Source organism: Lytechinus variegatus, chromosome 12 (genome assembly GCF_018143015.1).
Source record: "Lytechinus variegatus isolate NC3 chromosome 12, Lvar_3.0, whole genome shotgun sequence".
NCBI classification, from domain to species: domain Eukaryota; kingdom Metazoa; phylum Echinodermata; class Echinoidea; order Temnopleuroida; family Toxopneustidae; genus Lytechinus; species Lytechinus variegatus.
The window spans coordinates 17,660,020-17,678,901 of record NC_054751.1 but is presented as its reverse complement, the minus strand read 5'-3'; the positions used below and the strand labels follow the sequence as shown (position 1 = coordinate 17,678,901).

The following is an 18,882-nucleotide window of genomic DNA, read 5'->3' as shown; positions in this document are numbered from 1 at the left end:
CAAACTTTACCGTACGTGAACGCGTACCGTACTACCTTGCCGTAAGTTGTATAGCGCCATCTCGCGACATTGGTAAAATCCGCGAAGATATTTGGAAATGACAGAAATTTCAGAATCAACTCTACCAATCGTCTTTAACCAGCTTAAGGATGTCTTGACTGCACAGAAGAAACTAATGGACCGAAATTATTCAAATGTGAGTTAAATAACCAACAGGCTTCAATTAAACATACACAGAGAGCGAAAGAGATCCAAGTCGAGCGCCGCTACCGACTGCGGGCATAACGAGGGTGCGGACGCTCACGCTCCCCGTCCATGCCCGGCGGTGTGGTGGCATGATGAGCCAGGCTACGTAGACAGCTGGCAGCCGTCTGTTTCGAGGAGTTTTTTAACATTTTTTTATATTTTTTCTCCTCGTACTCAGACGGCTCGCTATCATGCAGCCACCAATAGGGGACTTGCAATGCAAAAATTCGGAAAATTAACGCGACCAAAATCAAAATGCAAATTAATATTCCTAATCCTAGGGTGCCAGGTGTCTGAAGCCACACTGAAAAGTGTCAGCATAAAACAGGCTGATTTAGGGGAAAATATGGCACATGTTTTTCGGGAAGTTCAGGCTACTAGAAAAATGGGCAAGACTTCCATATGTCCCCTCCACTAAAATTGAAAAAAAATATGGAGAAGGTTTATCAAGAATTAGTAACATATATGTTTATATCTAAGAGATTTAAGAAGGAAAAGTCAGATACATACCAAAATATGGCTTTATTCCATCAAAAATTCGAGTGTGTGTAATTCCCAATGGCATCGGTTTATTTAGTCAGAAAAATAAATACCCAATACTAATGTTGTTGTAAGTTAGAGCAATTACGGGATCGGAGTTCGGTTCGGAAGTTTTGCTCCTAAAATCGGAATCGGTTCGGATATCGGATCAGAAAATATTCAAAAACAAAAAAAATACATTAAAATTTGTATGTGGCCAGCGCGTTTACAAATGCGGCACGCTTCACTGATGGCAGAATTTATTTTGATCTCCGACAAAAGCGGAGGAAGAAGATGATGAGTTGTTTTGATCTCTGACATAATCGGAGGATGGAAAATAAGATAATGACGTTCCAGCGCGCGACACTACCGCCGATCAAGGATTGGCCTCTTCTCTACAAAATTGTGGTGATGGCGGAGTCCGTCGTGAACTTTTAGAGGCCGCATTACTTACCGAAAAAGACGCACTATTATCCAAAGTTGTTTACGATGATATTCACCTTCTCTACAACATCGTAGTGATGGCGGAGGTAATTGTAATCTCATAAAGGTCGCATGACCTGAAAAAAGACGCATTATTATCCAGAGTTGTTTACAATTATATTCACCTTCTCTATAGTGATGGCGGAAGTAATCGTAAACACTTAGAAGTCGCATGACCTCCCGAAAAAGACGCATTATTATCCAAAGTTGTTTACCATGATATTCACCTTCTCTACAACATCGTAGTGATGGCGGAGGGAATCGTAAACTCTTAGAGGTCGCATGACCTCCCGAAAAAGACGCATTATTATCCAGAGTTGTTTACCATGATATTCAACTTCTCGACAACATCGTAGTGATGGCGGAGGTAATCGTAATCTCATAAAGGTCGCATGACCTCCCGAAAAAAGACGCATTATTATCCAGAGTTGTTTACAATGATGTTCACCTTCTCTATAGTGATGGAGGAGGTAATCGTAAACACTTAGAAGTCGCATGACCTCCCGAAAAAGACGCATTATTATCCAAAGTTGTTTACCATGATATTCACCTTCTCTACAACATCGTAGTGATGGCGGAGGTAATCGTAAACTCTTAAGAGGACGTGTAGTCAGATAGTCGTAAATATTACCGCGCATGTCAGCGTGTTCAACTAAATCTTATTTGCCTCCGCTATAGATCAAAACATATCATCGTCTTTTCGTTGTATTTCTTCCTCCATTTTTGTCGGAGATCAAAACAAATTATCACCAATTATCATTATCATCATTTTGTTCTTCCCCGATTATGTCGGAGATCAAAACAAATCATAATCTTCTTCTCCACCTCCCTTTCCGCTAATATCGGAGATAAAAACAAATCATAATTTTCTTCCCCTTTATCTTCTTTTCCTTCCACCGCTTTTGTCTGAGATCAAAACAAATCACCAGCGCATTTTGACGGCAAACATGTCGCCACATGTTTTTTTTTTTGTTGTCTTGTTATGTTTTGGTTTATCTGATCCGATTTTTTCCCCACTGGTCAAAAATCGGAGTTCGGAAACATGTAGAAAAAAGGGGAAAATCGGATCGGATCAGGAATTGGAATAAAAATCGGTTACAGCATTACCCAATACTCTTGGAGAGTAGACTAGTTGTAATATCGGTTGATAATTGTTATCAAACCCATGGTTTTCAACAATTCCTGCTAGCTCAGTGAGTAAGACGACAGACTGGAGATGCTTCGTTCTGCAGCGAGAGGTTCGAATCCAAATTCCCACCGGAAGTAAGAAGAAAAAAAAGAAGAAAAAAGAGAAAGACACAAGGGGGTTTGGGGGAAGTATTTTTTAAAATTAGTGGAGGGGACATATGGAAGTCTTTCCGAAAAATGTGATCTGAATTGATTATTAACTTGTGTTTGGCATGTATGGAAAGAGAAAATTCGGGGCTTCTTTTGGTGACAGTAAGGACAAGTTTATATGATCATTTTAAATAAGGATTTAGAGATGAATTGCAAACCCTTATTTTTGTGTGTTTTGAGATTGCCATTTCCCCATGCATTTTCTATGGGAAAATGAAATTTCTGTTTTGCACAATTTTTTTCACTTTGTCACAATTTTTCATTGTGATCTGGTTTCCAAATCTTTATAAAAATCATACCATCAGAAAGAGCGTAAAAAATCCTATTTGACTCTTTATGGACAAGTTTTTGGGATTAATAATAAATTTATAACAGCTCTCGGAAGCTAAAAATTTGGATTTGTGTGTGTCCATTTCTTAACTACACAGTCTATGGCAGAGAAATGCTGAAAATTGACCTAATTTCATTCTTTTTTGCAGCCAATAATTGGATTTTTTTCAAAAATGTTACATTTCTGTCAGTCTGAAGGTCATTTCTCTTCGAATTCACAAAGAAAATGTGATAATTTCTTGAAATAAGAAAAATCATTTTTTTCTCCAGACACCCAAATATATTCCTTCTTGGCATTAATTGCCCCCAAAAATGAGAAAAATCAAGTTAAAAGGAACAAAAACAGTGACTTACCTCGGCTGTCGCGCAAATTCACTTCCCCCTTTTAACCGATCTTGAGTACATAAACATATGGCCATTGAGTCCCCTGCACAGATCGCGCTAGAACTTCGGTCTCTTTATTTGGTGAGTGAAGCCAACGGAGTTCAGCTGAATAACCAACATAACAGAGACCGAAGCTTTTGGTCTAGGCTAGGGCTAAGGGGGGGGGCAAGGTACTAGTAGTAGGGAGCCAGTATGACCGTCCATGGCTGAACCTGTTTCATGACAAGATAAGCAATAGTTAGTAAGAACGTCGAAGGACCAATTCTTCCGGCTGAGATAGGATTCAGGAAGATTAGCGACAAATCAGTGCTTTCCAGGGCAGGCCATGAGTGACAAAAAAAGGCAAATTTGTTTTCCAAGTTCCAACCAACAGTAGAGAGGCGCACAGCCATTATGGGAGACTCTCTCCAATGTGGGAGATAATCTCCCATATTAGAGACTTGCTTTGCAAAAGAACAAAAGAAACAACACTAACAAAAGGATAACTTTTTTGTCTCACTGAGGTCAGAAGCCCATTTGTTTTGTGTGTGGATGACAACAAAAATCCTTACAAAACAAAAGTAGACAGTGAATTTTAAAGTAGATGGTGAAAAGGGGTAATTTTTCATGAGGAATCTGCTTATCACATTTTTATTTGCCGCCAAGGTATTACTAATCATTTGAAGCAAATATAAACAAAGGAAATTGGTCTCCCAAACTGGAGACTGTCTCTGAAATTGGATACCCAAATTCTTTACAAAAGTCTCTGATATTGGAGATAATCTCTCTCATGGGAGACAGTCTCCAATATTGGCCGTGCATTGAGAGAAAATGCGTTTACGGCAAGCCACACTAATATATCACCATTAAACATATTTTTTAGGGGGTTGATGTCTGCATTTTGTCTGGGATGGCGCCAAGTTATTTTTTATATGGGGGTAGTTGTCATCAATTTCGGGTCGACAAGACGACCAAAAACGGATGTCATTTTAAGTTCTCCGGGGGTAATGTAGGCCCAAATATTTTTTAAAATATGTGTTTATTCTCCATCCGTCCTATTTGTTTGACATTTCTCAACACTGTCATGACATAAGTCTAACTTCTTGACTAAAATGGAGATAGCAAGCTACTCGTCCGCTAAACGTTTCATGAAGCCCTCTTTGCCAAGATCGGGGACAACAACCATGACAACCTGACTAAATGTTTATGACACCTCTGAAACTGTCATAACTTTTTTTAAAGACGTAGCGGCATCACGTGGGTACTGGGTAGACATGCAAAAGTGCCTCGAAGTTTGAAAATCATAATCTTATGTAATCAATCATAGATGAATGATAAATCATTCAAAAATAATTGTATTCCATAGAAACCATAAAAACTCAAAACCTTTCATTTTGAAATAGTAAAACAACGTAATAAGTTTCTGTTGCATCAGGCCGTCCATAACTGGACTCGTATTTGCTGTTTTCAAACCCTTATCAACGTTTTGATAAATTGTTCTAATTTATGCATAGAATTTGCATAGAGAAAATTGCATATATAAAAAGTAACCAAGGACAAGAAAAATGTGAAACTTGCACAGATACAAACATGCCAAGCAGGCAAAGTTTAAATTTAAAAACATTGAATGTGCATAGATTTATATGCATGACATTGTGTGCATTTAAGTCTTTTGGGGAAGCTACCTCCCCCCCCTCTATTCTCCCTAATTGTTGCAGTTTACAATTTGAATGTTTGTTTTATTTCAGGTGCCTTCATCAAAGAGCTCTGGTATTGAACAATCAGAAGTTGACAGACTTCAACAAGAATTGGAGGTGAGGTTGTGGAGATCATCTTGTATCCACCTCAAAACCAACATTAAAGGAGAATGAATCCTTCAGAACAAGATAGCTTGTGTGAAAACAGAAAAATCAAAGAAACAGATCAGCGAAAGTTTGAGAAAAATCAGACAAATAATGAGAAAGTTATGAGCATTTGAATATTGCGATCAATAATGCTATGGAGATCCTCAAATTGGCAATCCGACAAAGATGCGTGATGTCACTTGTGAACAACTATCCCCATTACGTTAGTATATATTTCACTTAAATTGCCTCTTTTATCACATCTATCAGTAGATCATGTGTTCTTTCTATAGGAGGGCATGTAATACAGATTTTTAAAGAATACATCATGGATATGGAGTTTGTATCACCATAATAAAAAGCAAAAAGATAAATTTTTGGGGTATTTCAAAGTCCATCAAACGGAATGTTGTTCACATGTGACATCACATGCTTGTCGCATTGCCAATGGGAGGATCTCCATAGCATTAGTGATTGCAATATTCAAATGCTTATTTGTCTGATTTTTCTCAAACTTTCTTTGTTCATATTCTTTGATTTTTCTGTTTCAACACAAGCCTACTTGTTCCAAAGGTTTCATTCCCCTTTAAGTTTACAGGAAATGTCCTGTGTACTGTAATTAGCCAAAATAATCATGTGGTTTTCATGAACCAAAAATTTATGATAAATAGCACCTCTGAAGGAGACAGTGTTCTCTTTTCCTCCAAACTGTAAAAATTTTAGTTGCGAAATTAAAGACAACAAGATTTTTTTTATGTAATTTGTTCTTGTTCCCACATCGCTGGAAGCTTGCACATTATGCATGTACATGAACCATGAACTTCAAATGGTAAATTCTCTTTGTTCTTTGAGAAATCTTCACTGAAGTTATTCCACCTTGAATCAAGTACTTGCTGGTAGGTTTAACTGTACATACAATACAATTAGGCCTATACATGTAATTTTAAAGCTTATTCACGCTTAAGAATTAATTTTGGCTGACTTATTTTGTTTGAGGCAGATGGTCACAAATGCAGAAAAAGAGGAAAGTGTAATAATAAAAATTCAACTAGAAGAGAGAAGAGGGAAAGAGCAAAGAAGGAAGGAGGAGAAGAATATAAAAAAAGACAATTGAATTCAATTATTTAATTTATTATTAGGTATCACATGATACATGCATACATTTATCACTTGGGTAATTGCAAACAGTGAGGACAGCTTAAAGATACTTGAAGAGTTGCAGTGACATTTAGTGAAATCACAATTTAAATGTATATCAACTTTATTGCCATTAAGAATTTCTTGTTTGAATAATACCATAGATATCAGGAGGGGGAGGCAGGGAGTTCATATTTGCTGGCAAACTCAAGCTTGAATTAATTTCTCTTTTTTTCATATTTCCCATTTTCTTTCCCCCCCCATACTTCATACAATTCTAATGTACCTGGTCCTTTCCCCACCCTCATTTTAGGATGAAAGGAGAGAGCATAAAAAGACAAAAGCATTGCTAGCAAGCCAGTCGGACAAACTTCAATATGCACTGGGTGAGATTGAGATCCTGACAGCTCAGCTTACCAGAGAAAAAAAGCTCTTTGAATCATCGTAAGTTCATTTTTTAAATGCCCTTTTTTTTTCTTTTTTTTTTAAACCAGAATAAAAAAATTGAAGAAGTTCCCGACATGATGATAAATATCAAACTTAGATGTCGATATTTACAACTTATCTAATCTGTTGTGGTTTTAGTCATTAATTTTATTTTAGCAAACAAGTGCATTATATATGTTGCCAAGTTAGAATTGCAATAGATATAGTAATAACATTTATTCTTTCAACTTTCAAAGTTTGTGATACTTTATTTACAATTCTTGTTGAAATTGATTCTGTTTCTCAGATAAAACAGATCTTCATTCTGTTCTTTATTCTCCTTCTCTTTCACTCGACTGCGACTGTGACTGTTCTGTGACTTTTTACTGTCAAGTCTTGCACATCTTTTAAGACCAAATTGCGGCACCCGGATGGTAACACGGTATCCAAATTACACAACATTTTGTAAGTGTATCAGTATATCCTGGTCTAAAATCAAGTTAAATAAGGGTTAATGGTTGCATATATTCATCTTTTTTCTAGGTTTGGTAGGATCAGTGAAAGGGTGAAGAAAGAATCATCAAAGAGTCAGCAGCTGGAAACAAAATGCACAAGTAAGGAGATAGACAAATATAGACAAGTCTTACTTTTAGACAAATCAGCAAGTTTGGTTTGTGTATGTTTTGTAAGTTTGATATTTGTATGCAGTGTTACATGTGGGTGGTGTTATGCTTCCGAGCTACAAATATTTATTATGCTTTTATCATCCTTGACCAGCATGTAGCACTACTCCATTTCGTATCATTTGTTTTTACCATAAAAAAGTCATTTATGTTTGTATCGTGATTGGATCAAATCAGGGTTGGCGATTTTTTTTATTTTTTTAAAAAAATCAAAAAAATCGGATTTATTTGATTTAAATCAGATTTTTTTTATTTTTTTAAAAGTTCCTTCGAAAAAAAGGGTAATTATCCCCCCCCCTTACTCTTACAATGACATCAATATTGATGTTATACATTTCACCCCCTAATATTGTTCTTAACCACATATTTTGTAATTAAAATCCAGTAAAAATGGACAATTAAAAATAAATTTGAGGAATTATGTATCTGAACTTAATTCTATCATACATAGGCCTATGAAGGAATATTCCATAGGGAATTCCCAGTGAGTAGAGAAAATTCCCCTCTGGGTTTTTTCATTCAAATATTTAAAAAATCCAAGAGAAAAAATCCCTTATCAAAACTGCCAACAAACCCTTTGACAATTACTAGTATTCATGTATATTGTAAGAGAAATAATTCAAATCAATGATTTTTTTTCAATTAGTCACAGCTTTACAATAGTCAAAGAGAGACGACAACTGTATATGTTTAGGATCTTTTTGATAAAAAGTTCTTCTCTTGCTACAGATATACATGCAAAACTCTCAGTTTTGGAGAACAATACAGGAGATAGCTTAGTCAAAGGGTGACTATACTACATTCTGTTACTGTGATTTTTTTTACATTAATCTACAATTTTTATTCCCATATTCTCTACAAAAAATCTGTTTGATCCATGAAGTATGAAAAAAATCTACCTACTTTTAACTTAAAGGATAAAAACTGCAAAACTGCTTAAATTACAACATATGTATTACAAAAAGAAGTATTTTATTTTAAATGAGACACAGCTTACAACTGCCAATGATTGTAACTGAAGTACCTGCATCTTAACATTAAAATGCAGTGTTAAATGTTTATTCTGAGTTTTGCAAATTGTTGTTATAGAGCTCTTTCCATTATTACATGCAGATACAAAACTTCCATTATTTGTAGCACTGAACATAAAATGGGCTGCAGTGACTTAAAAGCTTTGTAAGAGAAAGCTTTTCTCAACAGTCAAATTATGACTGTACTACATTATGTTAATGTGATTTTTATAATTATGTTATTTAAAACATCAAATGTGTGATAGATGTAACAATACGAAATAAGAGGCATGTTAAATATGTTGATTACATGCAGGTATCATTTTTTATTTTACATGACAGAAGTAGTTATGTGTAGGCGAAGGATCAAAACTGGAAAACTGCCAATAAACCTTTTCTCATTGACTTTTATATATTATGTATTTTTTTTTACAAACTGCTCTCTGAAAAGTCTTTTGAGTATGTGAAAACTTTATGTTAAGAAAGAAATTGAATAATAATAACTGACAAAGAATTTAAAATTTCAGAAGAAAAACTCGACATAATTTACAAAAATGAGTACCTATTGACAACATACATCTGTAGTTTTTAAGGAATTACCTGATTTTATTAATTTGATTTTAATTTGTTTTAAGTAGATATGAAGACTTTGTTGATCTTTTATTGATATAAAGTTAATTCAAAGTTTTTCAGTTGACTTGAAGAATTAAAACTGCATTGAACAAATACTTTGTCCATGATTTGTACATTTTTCAATGGAAGTGATTTAAATCACTGATTTTTTTAAAAAAATCATGGTGATTTAAATCGCGATTTAAATCACGATTTAAATCAACGTGATTTAAATCCGCCAACCCTGGATCAAATACATAATAATAAAAAATAATAATAAATAATATAAATAAATTTGTGGGCACCTTTTCTTTCACACACTGATTTGATACATCAACATTGCATTGTTGCATCAGATTATAGCAGGCCTGATGCAAGTGGAACCTGTTTCCCATTTCTTTGTCCCATTGAAACAAGTAATAGCATTTCATACCAATTAATTCTGTTATAGTTAGACAGCAAATATTTTTTTTTCTCACAATATGTCAAACTATCTGAAATCATTCTATACATGTAGATGTAGAAATAGAATGATGTACTACATTTCTTCATATATTATTGTCCAAAGTCATCATTGTCTTCAATGTCCATCATAAAAAAAGAATGCCTATGCTTTCTTGTTGAAGGGGATGGAAGCAATCTCTTTATTTTGCTGATGTGACTTGCATATATGGGTCAATCCATGTCAAATCAACCAATGCTTGTCACCCGACCCTCTTCGATTTTCTTTAAACTCGCACCAAATGTTGCCCCAAGTGTCTGACGGAAAAATCTGAAATATTTTGCCCCAAGGTCAAATGGTTGCTAAGATACGGCCTCCCATAGCAACCAATGCGCACACAACAAAATTATTTTAAATAAAATTGCCTATTTTTGATTGACTACTGCAGCAAAGTTTGATTGATTACAGTCTTCATTTTAAGTAAATTGGAAGAACTTTTTGGTCTAAACATGCAGAGTATACTGTAGCGCGGACCTGTCAACCGGATTTCGCACACGAGGTCACCGAAAATGGCGTTAAGCATCCGTGTCAATGATTTCAGAAGCATGTTTGGAGGCTCATAAATCCAAAACTAAATTAGCTTAGAACCAAATATTATGCACACTTATGGACTTTCAGATACTCAACAGAATTACAAAAAATTGACCCAAGAGTATGTGTCGTTTTCCTGTAGGGCGCCCTCAAAGTTGGATTTTTTTCAAAAGATGCCAAGTTCAAGGTCACGGATCACCTCCCGTCCCATCGAGGAGGGGGACCAATTTCTGTGTTTTGATAGACATTTACCCATATTTTCAAGTGTTACTTGAGAAATTTTGCTACCGGAATGTGAAGGGGCTGATTTGCGCATTCCAAAATGGTCGTAAATACCCTAAAATTGATGTTAATGACACATACATGCTTTTCAACACTTTTCAAATTGTGATAACTCAAAGATGAAGAGCCCAAAGACATTGATCTCTTCTGTGATGATAGTCTGTAATTAGTATTAAAAGGATATATCTTCAAAAATAGTTTGTATTTTTGGTAATGACCTCGAAAACACACCTAAAATTCAATAAAAACAGTAAATTGGCTAATTTTCCAGAATCAAAAGGCATTCAAATGTTGTTTACATTGACTTTCAAATGGGTGTCATTTCAAGACAAAGAGTGAGCTTAAGCTAAAACTTGAAAAACATGTTCAACTTTTGGTCTACTTTGAGCAACATAAAATATTTGAACTCAAAACCATATCATTTGACCTTGAAATTATTCCAAACATAGCTATTTGTTGCTTCATAAGTAGCATATTCAAATCACGCGTGTACATTGTACTTTGCAACACATTTCAAAATGGATTTTCTCATAGAGAGAATACCTGATCAGGCTGATATTTGCAGTATAAGTAGTCTGTAATGGGTTCTTGGAGGATCTACAGATTAAGTACCTATTCTCTCATGACAATGACCTTGAAAATACAGCTGAAAATCATAAAAATCAATATATCATACAATTCTCATTAATAATCAAGTGTTTTTATCCACTTTTAATTGTGTGTTATTCCATCTTAGATTGTGAGTTCATGCTGATAATTGCAAATCATGTTCCACTTTTGGTCTACTTTAAGCTACATGAAATATTTGAGATCAAAACCATATCATTTGACCTTGAAATTATTCCAAATATAGCTATTTGTTGCTTTATAAGTAGCATATTCAAATCGCACGTGTACATTGTACTTTGCAACACATTTCAAAATGGATTTTCTCATAGAGAGAATACATGATCAGGCTGATATATGCAGTATTAGTAGTCTGTAATGAGTACTTGGAAAATCTACAGTTTAGGTAACTATTCTATCAAGACATGAGTGGGTTAAAAACACTTGATTACTAATAAGAATCGTGTGATATATTGATTTTCATGATTATCAGCTGTATTTTCAAGGTCATTGTCATGAGAGAATAGGTACTTAATCTGTAGATCCTCCAAGAACCCATTACAGACTACTTATACTGCAAATATCAGCCTGATCAGGTATTCTCTCTATGAGAAAATCCATTTTGAAATGTGTTGCAAAGTACAATGTACACGCGCGATTTGAATATGCTACTTATGAAGCAACAAATAGCTATATTTGGAATAATTTCAAGGTCAAATGATATGGTTTTGAGTTCAAATATTTCATTTAGCTTAAAGTAGACCAAAAGTGGAACATGATTTGCAATTATCAGCATGGACTCACAATCTAAAATGAAATAACACACAATTAAAAGTGGATAAAAACACTTAATTATTAATGAAAATTGTATGATTTATTGATTTTCATGATTTTCAGCTGTATTTTCAAGGTCATTGTCATGAGAGAATAGGTACTTAATCTGTAGATCCTCCAAGAACCCATTACAGACTACTTATACTGCAAATATCAGCCTGATCAGGTATTCTCTCTATAAGAAAATCCATTTTGAAATGTGTTGCAAAGTACAATGTACACGCGTGATATGAATATGCTACTTATGAAGCAACAAATAGCTATATTTGGAATAATTTCAAGGTCAAATGATATGGTTTTGAGTTCAAATATTATATGTTGCTTAAAGTAGACCAAAAGTTGAACATGTCCTCCAAGTTTTGGCTTAAGCTCACCCTTTGTATTGAAATGACACTCATTTGAAAGTCAATGTAAACACCATTTGAATGCCATTTGATTCTGGAAAATTAGCCAATTTACTGTTTTTATTGAATTTTAGGTGTGTTTTCAAGGTCATTACCAACAATACAAACTATTTTTGAAGATATATCCTTTTAATACTAATTACAGACTATCATCACAGAAGAGATCAATGTCTTTGGGCTCTTCATCTTAGAGTTATCACAATTTGAAAAGTGTTAAAAAGCATGTATGTGTCATTAGCATCAATTTTAGGGTGTTTACGACCATTTTGGAATGCGCAAATCAGCCCCTTAACATTCCGGTAGCAAAATTTCTCAAGTAACACTTGAAAATATGGGTAAATGTCTATCAAAACACAGAAATTGGTCCCCCTCCTCAATGGGACGGGAGGTGATCCGTGACCTTGAACTTGGCATCTTTTGAAAAAAATCCAACTTTGAGGGCGCCCTACAGGAAAACGACACATACTCTTGGGTCAATTTTTTGTAATTCTGTTGAGCATCTGAAAGTCCATAAATGTGCATAATATTTGGTTCTAAGCTAATTTAGTTTTGGATTTATGAGCCTTCAAACATGCTTCTGAAATCATTGACACGGATGCTTAACGCCATTTTCGGTGACCTCGTGTGCGAAATCCGGTTGACAGGTCCGCGCTACAGTATACTCTGCATGTTTAGACCAAAAAGTTCTTCCAATTTACTTAGAATGAAGACTGTAATCAATCAAACTTTGCTGCAGTAGTCAAACAAACATAGCCAATTTTATTTAAAATAATTTTGTTGTGTGCGCATTGGTTGCTATGGGAGGCCGTATCTTAGCAACCATTTGACCTTGGGGCAAAATATTTCAGATTTTTCCGTCAGACACTTGGGGCAACATTTGGTGCGAGTTTAAAGAAAATCGAAGAGGGTCGGGTGACAAATTGTCTGAAAATTGGTTGATTTGACGTGGATTGACCCATATATCGTTTCAAAAAGCCTGCTGGCGACAAATAGTGCATATCATCGAAGCCTCAAATTACATAAACATTGCTGTTTTTGTTTGAACAAGGAAATTATTAAATGAGAAATTGCTAATCCTGTTCTAACTTTTGATTTGATTATTATTTGTTTGGCGTCACCTGTGCCTGGGACTATGACCCGCAGGTCTCTCTTCTCAATATAACTGATTGATTTAGTTTTTTAATTCTGATGAATGTAGTTCATGGATAAAGAATTGTCATTTTTTATGAATGGGGGAAATTTGCTGTTGAATCTTCTCAGATCCATCTTTCGGAACACAGCTTTCCGTCCAGTAAGACTTGATCAGAATCTTGAGTGACAATTTCTACATGACACAGCCTTAGATTCCAGCAATTAATTTTGTAGAGAACAAAATCTAAGAATTATATAATGATTAAACACAGATTGGAGTTAAATATTCATTAGCATTAAGTTTTTTAATTGTACTTACATGATTGAAATGCAATTAGAAAGAGGGTAATATCTTTACCAGTACACACAAGCCTCGCTTGTGAGCTTATCTTTATTATTTCAATGTTGATTGTTTTACATTAGTCTGGAATGATCTCATACTGATTATCTCTTTGATTTTTTAATTTGTGCAACTACAGCTATCAAGGCTGAGAAAGAGAAGCAAGAGGAGATACTGGCCTTCAAGGACTCCAAGATCTTGGAACTCAAGAAACGTCTTGCTAGTCAGAAAGAGAATCATCAACGCCACCTTGAGGAAGTCAAGATTCAGATGGAGCAGGAAGCTTACATTAGTCGTAACCTATCAACCAAACAAGAGAGAGATCGAACTCTGAGGAACAGTTCTTTGAGATGACACTGTATGATTCATCAATGCCACCTGGAGGAAGTCAAGACTCAGATGGAGCAGGAAGCTTACATCAGTTGTAACCTATCAACCAAACAAGGGAGAGATAGAACTCTGAGGAACAGTTCTTTGAGATGACACTGTATGATTCATCAACGCCACCTGGAGGAAGTCAAGATAACAGATGGAGCAGGAAGCTTACATTAGTCGTAACCTATCAACCAAACAAGGGAGAGATTGAACTCTGAGGAACAGTTCTTTGAGATGACACTGCATCATTCATCAACGCCTCCTGGAGGAAGTCAAGATTCAGATGGAGCAGGAGGCTATCATTAGTCGTAACCTATCAACTAAACAAGGGAGAGATAGAACTATGAGGAACAGTTCTCTGAGATGACGATGTATCATTCATCAACGCCTCCTGGAGGAAGTCAAGATACAGATGGAGCAGGAGGCTTACATTAGTCGTAATCTATCAACCAAAGAAGGGAGAGATAGAACTCTGAGGAACAGTTCTTTGAGATGACACTGTATGATTCATCAACGCAACCTGCAGGAAGTCAAGATACAGATGGAGCAGGAAGCTTACATTAGTCGTAACCTATCAAGCAAACAAGGGAGAGATAGAGCTCTGAGAAACAGTTCTTCAAGGTAACATAGTGTGAATCCTCAACATAACCTGGAAGAATTTGAGATACAGAAGCAGCAGTAAAGGGAGTGATTATAACTTTCACCTAAGTTCATAGGTCTTCCTCAGTTCAAGTTGGCTTCTCTGATTTTGTCACATTTAGATCAACTTGCAGATTTCTGCACTTACTGTACAGCTGCTCTCCTGAAGGAATCCTGCCACATTTATCTTTTTTTGATTACCAGTCCATATATTTTATCATAGGCAAATTGCAGGATCCCTTCTAAAAAGATGCAGCACAGACATTGTCTACAGGTGCCTGCACATTGAATGCATGTACGATCCAGACGCCAGTCTGATATTAAGGTTCATAAGATAAATGGAAATTAATTGTTTTTGTATATTCTTTTCAGAAGATGATGTTAATGCCAATGATGCTAAAACAAGAAAATTACCAGAATACGATATCAAAGCGACGAGGTCAGTTGCCACGGTGTCATGGCTGCCTGGTTCTTAACAAATGAACCTGCCGCATGAAAGCGTGTGTTTCTCTTAGGAGAAAATGGCTGCTATCAGAATTTGATTGCTTGCAACCTATTTTTCAGACTAGCCAAAGTCATGCATATGTGTACAGACGATCGTCAGCTGTGACTCTGTTTAGAACCAGCCACACTTTGGTACATGTACTCTATCATGCTCACTTGGTCTACAAGCAGTTGGTGTATTTTCAATCGATGTAATGGTTATTTAATCTACACTGCAATTGATCTAATACCCACTTAGTCTAATTCTCACATTTTCTAAAGCCCAGTTAGTCTAATTTCCACTTTGTCTTCTGTTATTTTGTACTTTTTCAAATGAAAAATTTGCCTTGTAAACAGTTCATCTTACCATAGGCTAATTGGGCATTGCAACAAATGTTATATAACATGTACATATATTACATATTTCACACGTCGAGCAATATATATTTCCTCGGGAAAAATATAACTCCACCCGGGAAATGAATTGCTGTATTCAAAGTCGAACTCTACGAAGGCAATATCTGTATGATAGTCAATTCCAAGTCAAGCAAGTCCTAAATTCAAGCATATGTTATAAGGTGTTGCAAGAATGTTGAAATGCGATTGAGCACATCAACTACAAATGTGGATTCACCTGGCTTGATTTTGTGCACTTGAATTGGAATTGAACATCAGTTTCTCACACCACTCATAAGTTTTATTAGACCAAGTGGATTTTAGACGAAATGTATATATAGCGGAACTGAAAATTAGACGGCACGGTAAATGGGCAAAATGGCATTTAGACCAAATTTTACATTTAAGTACACATCCTGGTTGTAGAGGAACCGTTAGACCACATTGGATGAGACGGGACAGAAAGAAGACTAAGGTTGTAGACCAAGACACAATTCACCAAATAGATAAGGCATTCAGGTCAGAAAGAGATTTGATAAGTTTTGGAGTATGGTTACTCTAAGATAAGCAACCCCCTAACCAACAATAAGTCGCCAGGGAAGGTTCTTTATAGTCAAAATGGTGATTTGGTCTTCAAAAAATAACAAAATAGTAAATAAGTTTATCTGAAAGAGTAGTTTTTTCTTGTTCATACTGTCAAGACTTCAAGTTCTAAAGTTGACTATAAAAACAGATACAAGAGTTTCTTGGACACAAGTTTTTGTGGACTGCTTGGAAGTTTTACTGAGATTGCAAAGTGTGCTCATCTCATGCTTGAGGGAACCCCAAACTTCAAATCTCGTACTCTTTCAAACTGAATGAAATCCCAAATTCATTATGGGTGACGTATTGTTTTGGGGTGGCTGGTCAAATATTAAGTGTGTTCGTGCTTATATTCATTGCCTTTCTGTTTTAAGCTTTAAAACAGCTAAAATTACAAAAGCTCCTATACTTTGGTATAGACAAAGTACACAAAAAGCTGAAAAAATAGCTGAGAGTTCAGCTATAACTCTCACATCTCTGCTTTTTGCACATGTATTCTGTATCTGACTTTGACTGAAATATTCATGAATCACCACAAAGACTGTTGCAGAGTGTTGATGGATGGTTATAGGGGAGGGGGATGCCCCTAGCTCCCTTTCTGTACAGTGAGGATTTAAAGTGGTTTCATTTTCATGTACATGCAATTAGGTTGATATACATGTATTCTTTTTACTTACACCAATATTGTCCAGACAAAATTCGTCTTTTGAGAAGATCAGATATGCTCAGTCTGGACAGATTGACTTTGGGAAGGTCACACATATGTGTTTGAATCAAATTTTTTCTGAATATTTGTGTATAATTTGTATATATTATTAAAACAGTATAACAATTCTATCAATAAAATGTGATAATGAATATAATCTCTTGGTTTTCATGAAAGGCCTCATGAATACAATGTATCTTCAACTTTTAATAACAGCAAAGATTCAATTCACATGTGGTTATCATGACACGGTCAACAATGTAAACAATCTCAAATACAAACAGAGCAACTTTGGTGGGTTTATTTTGTATTTAATACATATGAACATCTACAAGAATGCACATTTTAAATAAGCAAATACAAAGATAGTAAACTAAGCAAAATACAGAGGGTAAAGATGATCTTGATAGATACACAATAGTAAGACATGGAATGCTTTGTGACAGACGAATAAATTAACATTTCTACAGCAAAACAAAACAAAATCTATTTCTTTGTACAGATACTTATCTACATGGTGTCCAATATGCGCGAAGCATTAGCTGCAACATAATGATAAAACGTGTCAAAAAAATGAGCAACTACAAGTAAAAATTGTCCAATGTAAGGAGGGCATTAGCATACACAAAATGAAATCGATGATCATTATACAAAAACATGCAAATTGTTCGATCAAATAATATATATAATTCTCTTTCTTTGGTGATACTAAGGGCAAATGTCCAATTTAATACGCAATGGTATACTGTATGTCTAATAAAGCAGCTAAGCATGTGCAATGCTATGTCCAATTAAGCATTTGGCTTCATAAATACTGAATACTGCGATCATTTAAAATTTAAAATAAAAAAATACTGATTAAGAATCTTTAGATAGTGCATTGGAAGAATAGATTGACATATTATTGGTTGAAGCAACTCATGAAAATCATATGTATATCATTTTTTTTAATTTTTACACTTCAAGCCAGGATTGGCTCCCATAATGCATTATTATTTTTTTTTTACTTGACAATAAGTCATGTTTGTAAAATATATAGTAATCATAGAGAAAAGTATACTTTATAATTGAATTAGAGTGATCAAATATAATTTCTATTTTTTTATGTGATAAATATAATCTAAATTACATTATGCTGTCATTCTTAGGGTGTTGCACAAAACTAATATGAATTGCAAGTCAATATTAGGTCCCAAAGTCAACTGAAATCAAGTCGAGTAATTTAATGCAATCAGAAATCTTGCCAACAATCGCTTCTTGCTACAGAAATCGACTTGCTATTGTTTAATCTCAACAAACCATTGCAAATTTTGTAGCTCCACATTTGCGTTTGAAAGCAAGAATGATAATTTCTCAAAACATCACTGGAAGTTAAGTTGATCTCCATTAAAAGGAAAATAGATCAACTTTGGCACATAGCAAAATCAATTGAGAACACATTTTCAAATGTTTGGGCTTATCACCTTTGACATGCCCATACGACTCCTGATAAATGACATATGAAGATTCCTAATACTGGAAGTTCAGAATTTGGTGCAAGCAATCACTTTTTGTGGTAATGAACAAGTGTAAAACAAAAGTTCCGGGAAGATGTAATGCTAAGAACTACATGGAAACTATCGGATCTGCTTGCTATTCACACACTGTATAGGAACAACTATTAAGCAAAACATGTTCACATGTTTAAACCATTCTGATTGCATACATGCAATTGTCCTTAATATGAATAGCATTGCCTTTTTCCTTATGAATAGAGAGCTATACCCCAAACTTCTACAGTAATGATTCAAATTTTCTCATTATACTCCTTTCAAGGTTTCAGTGTTATTTTTTACAAGCTGAATAAGTTAACATAATGTAGGATGAAAGCCCTGCTACATGAAGACAATCAATCCCACTATCAATAGCAACTGAATAGTACATAGTGTGCCATAGACCTACAATTGATATCAATCATAAAATCGATCCTATCTTTCATATAAAAGGTCATACTTATTACAACAAATCTGCCTTCTGAGAGGTAGAAAGAGAATAAACAAGGAAAGATATGAATTGGATAATGATGAAACAGGTGGCAATT

At 35.0% G+C, this 18,882-nt stretch overlaps 1 protein-coding gene across 1 annotated transcript; it reads left to right on the top strand.

Moving 5' to 3' along the window:
* The first annotated feature begins 9 nt into the window (after window positions 1–9).
* On the top strand, window positions 10–18,365 carry LOC121425444 (spermatogenesis-associated protein 24-like). Its single transcript, XM_041621499.1, has 5 exons — window positions 10–196; window positions 5,028–5,093; window positions 6,574–6,704; window positions 7,230–7,300; window positions 13,761–18,365. The coding sequence occupies exons 1-5, from the start codon at window positions 98–100 to the stop codon at window positions 13,973–13,975; spliced, it is 582 nt and encodes a 193-aa protein (XP_041477433.1). The 5' UTR covers window positions 10–97; the 3' UTR covers window positions 13,976–18,365.
* Window positions 18,366–18,882: the final 517 nt, after the last annotated feature.

Excerpts from the sequence above, each read along its gene's own strand:
- LOC121425444 (XM_041621499.1), top strand. The coding sequence starts at position 98 with ATGACAGAAATTTCAGAATCAACTCTACCAATCGTCTTTAACCAGCTT. Across the intron at positions 6,705-7,229 it reads AAAAAGCTCTTTGAATCATC|GTTTGGTAGGATCAGTGAAA; the intron begins GTAAGTTCATTT and ends TCTTTTTTCTAG. Across the intron at positions 7,301-13,760 it reads GCTGGAAACAAAATGCACAA|CTATCAAGGCTGAGAAAGAG; the intron begins GTAAGGAGATAG and ends GTGCAACTACAG.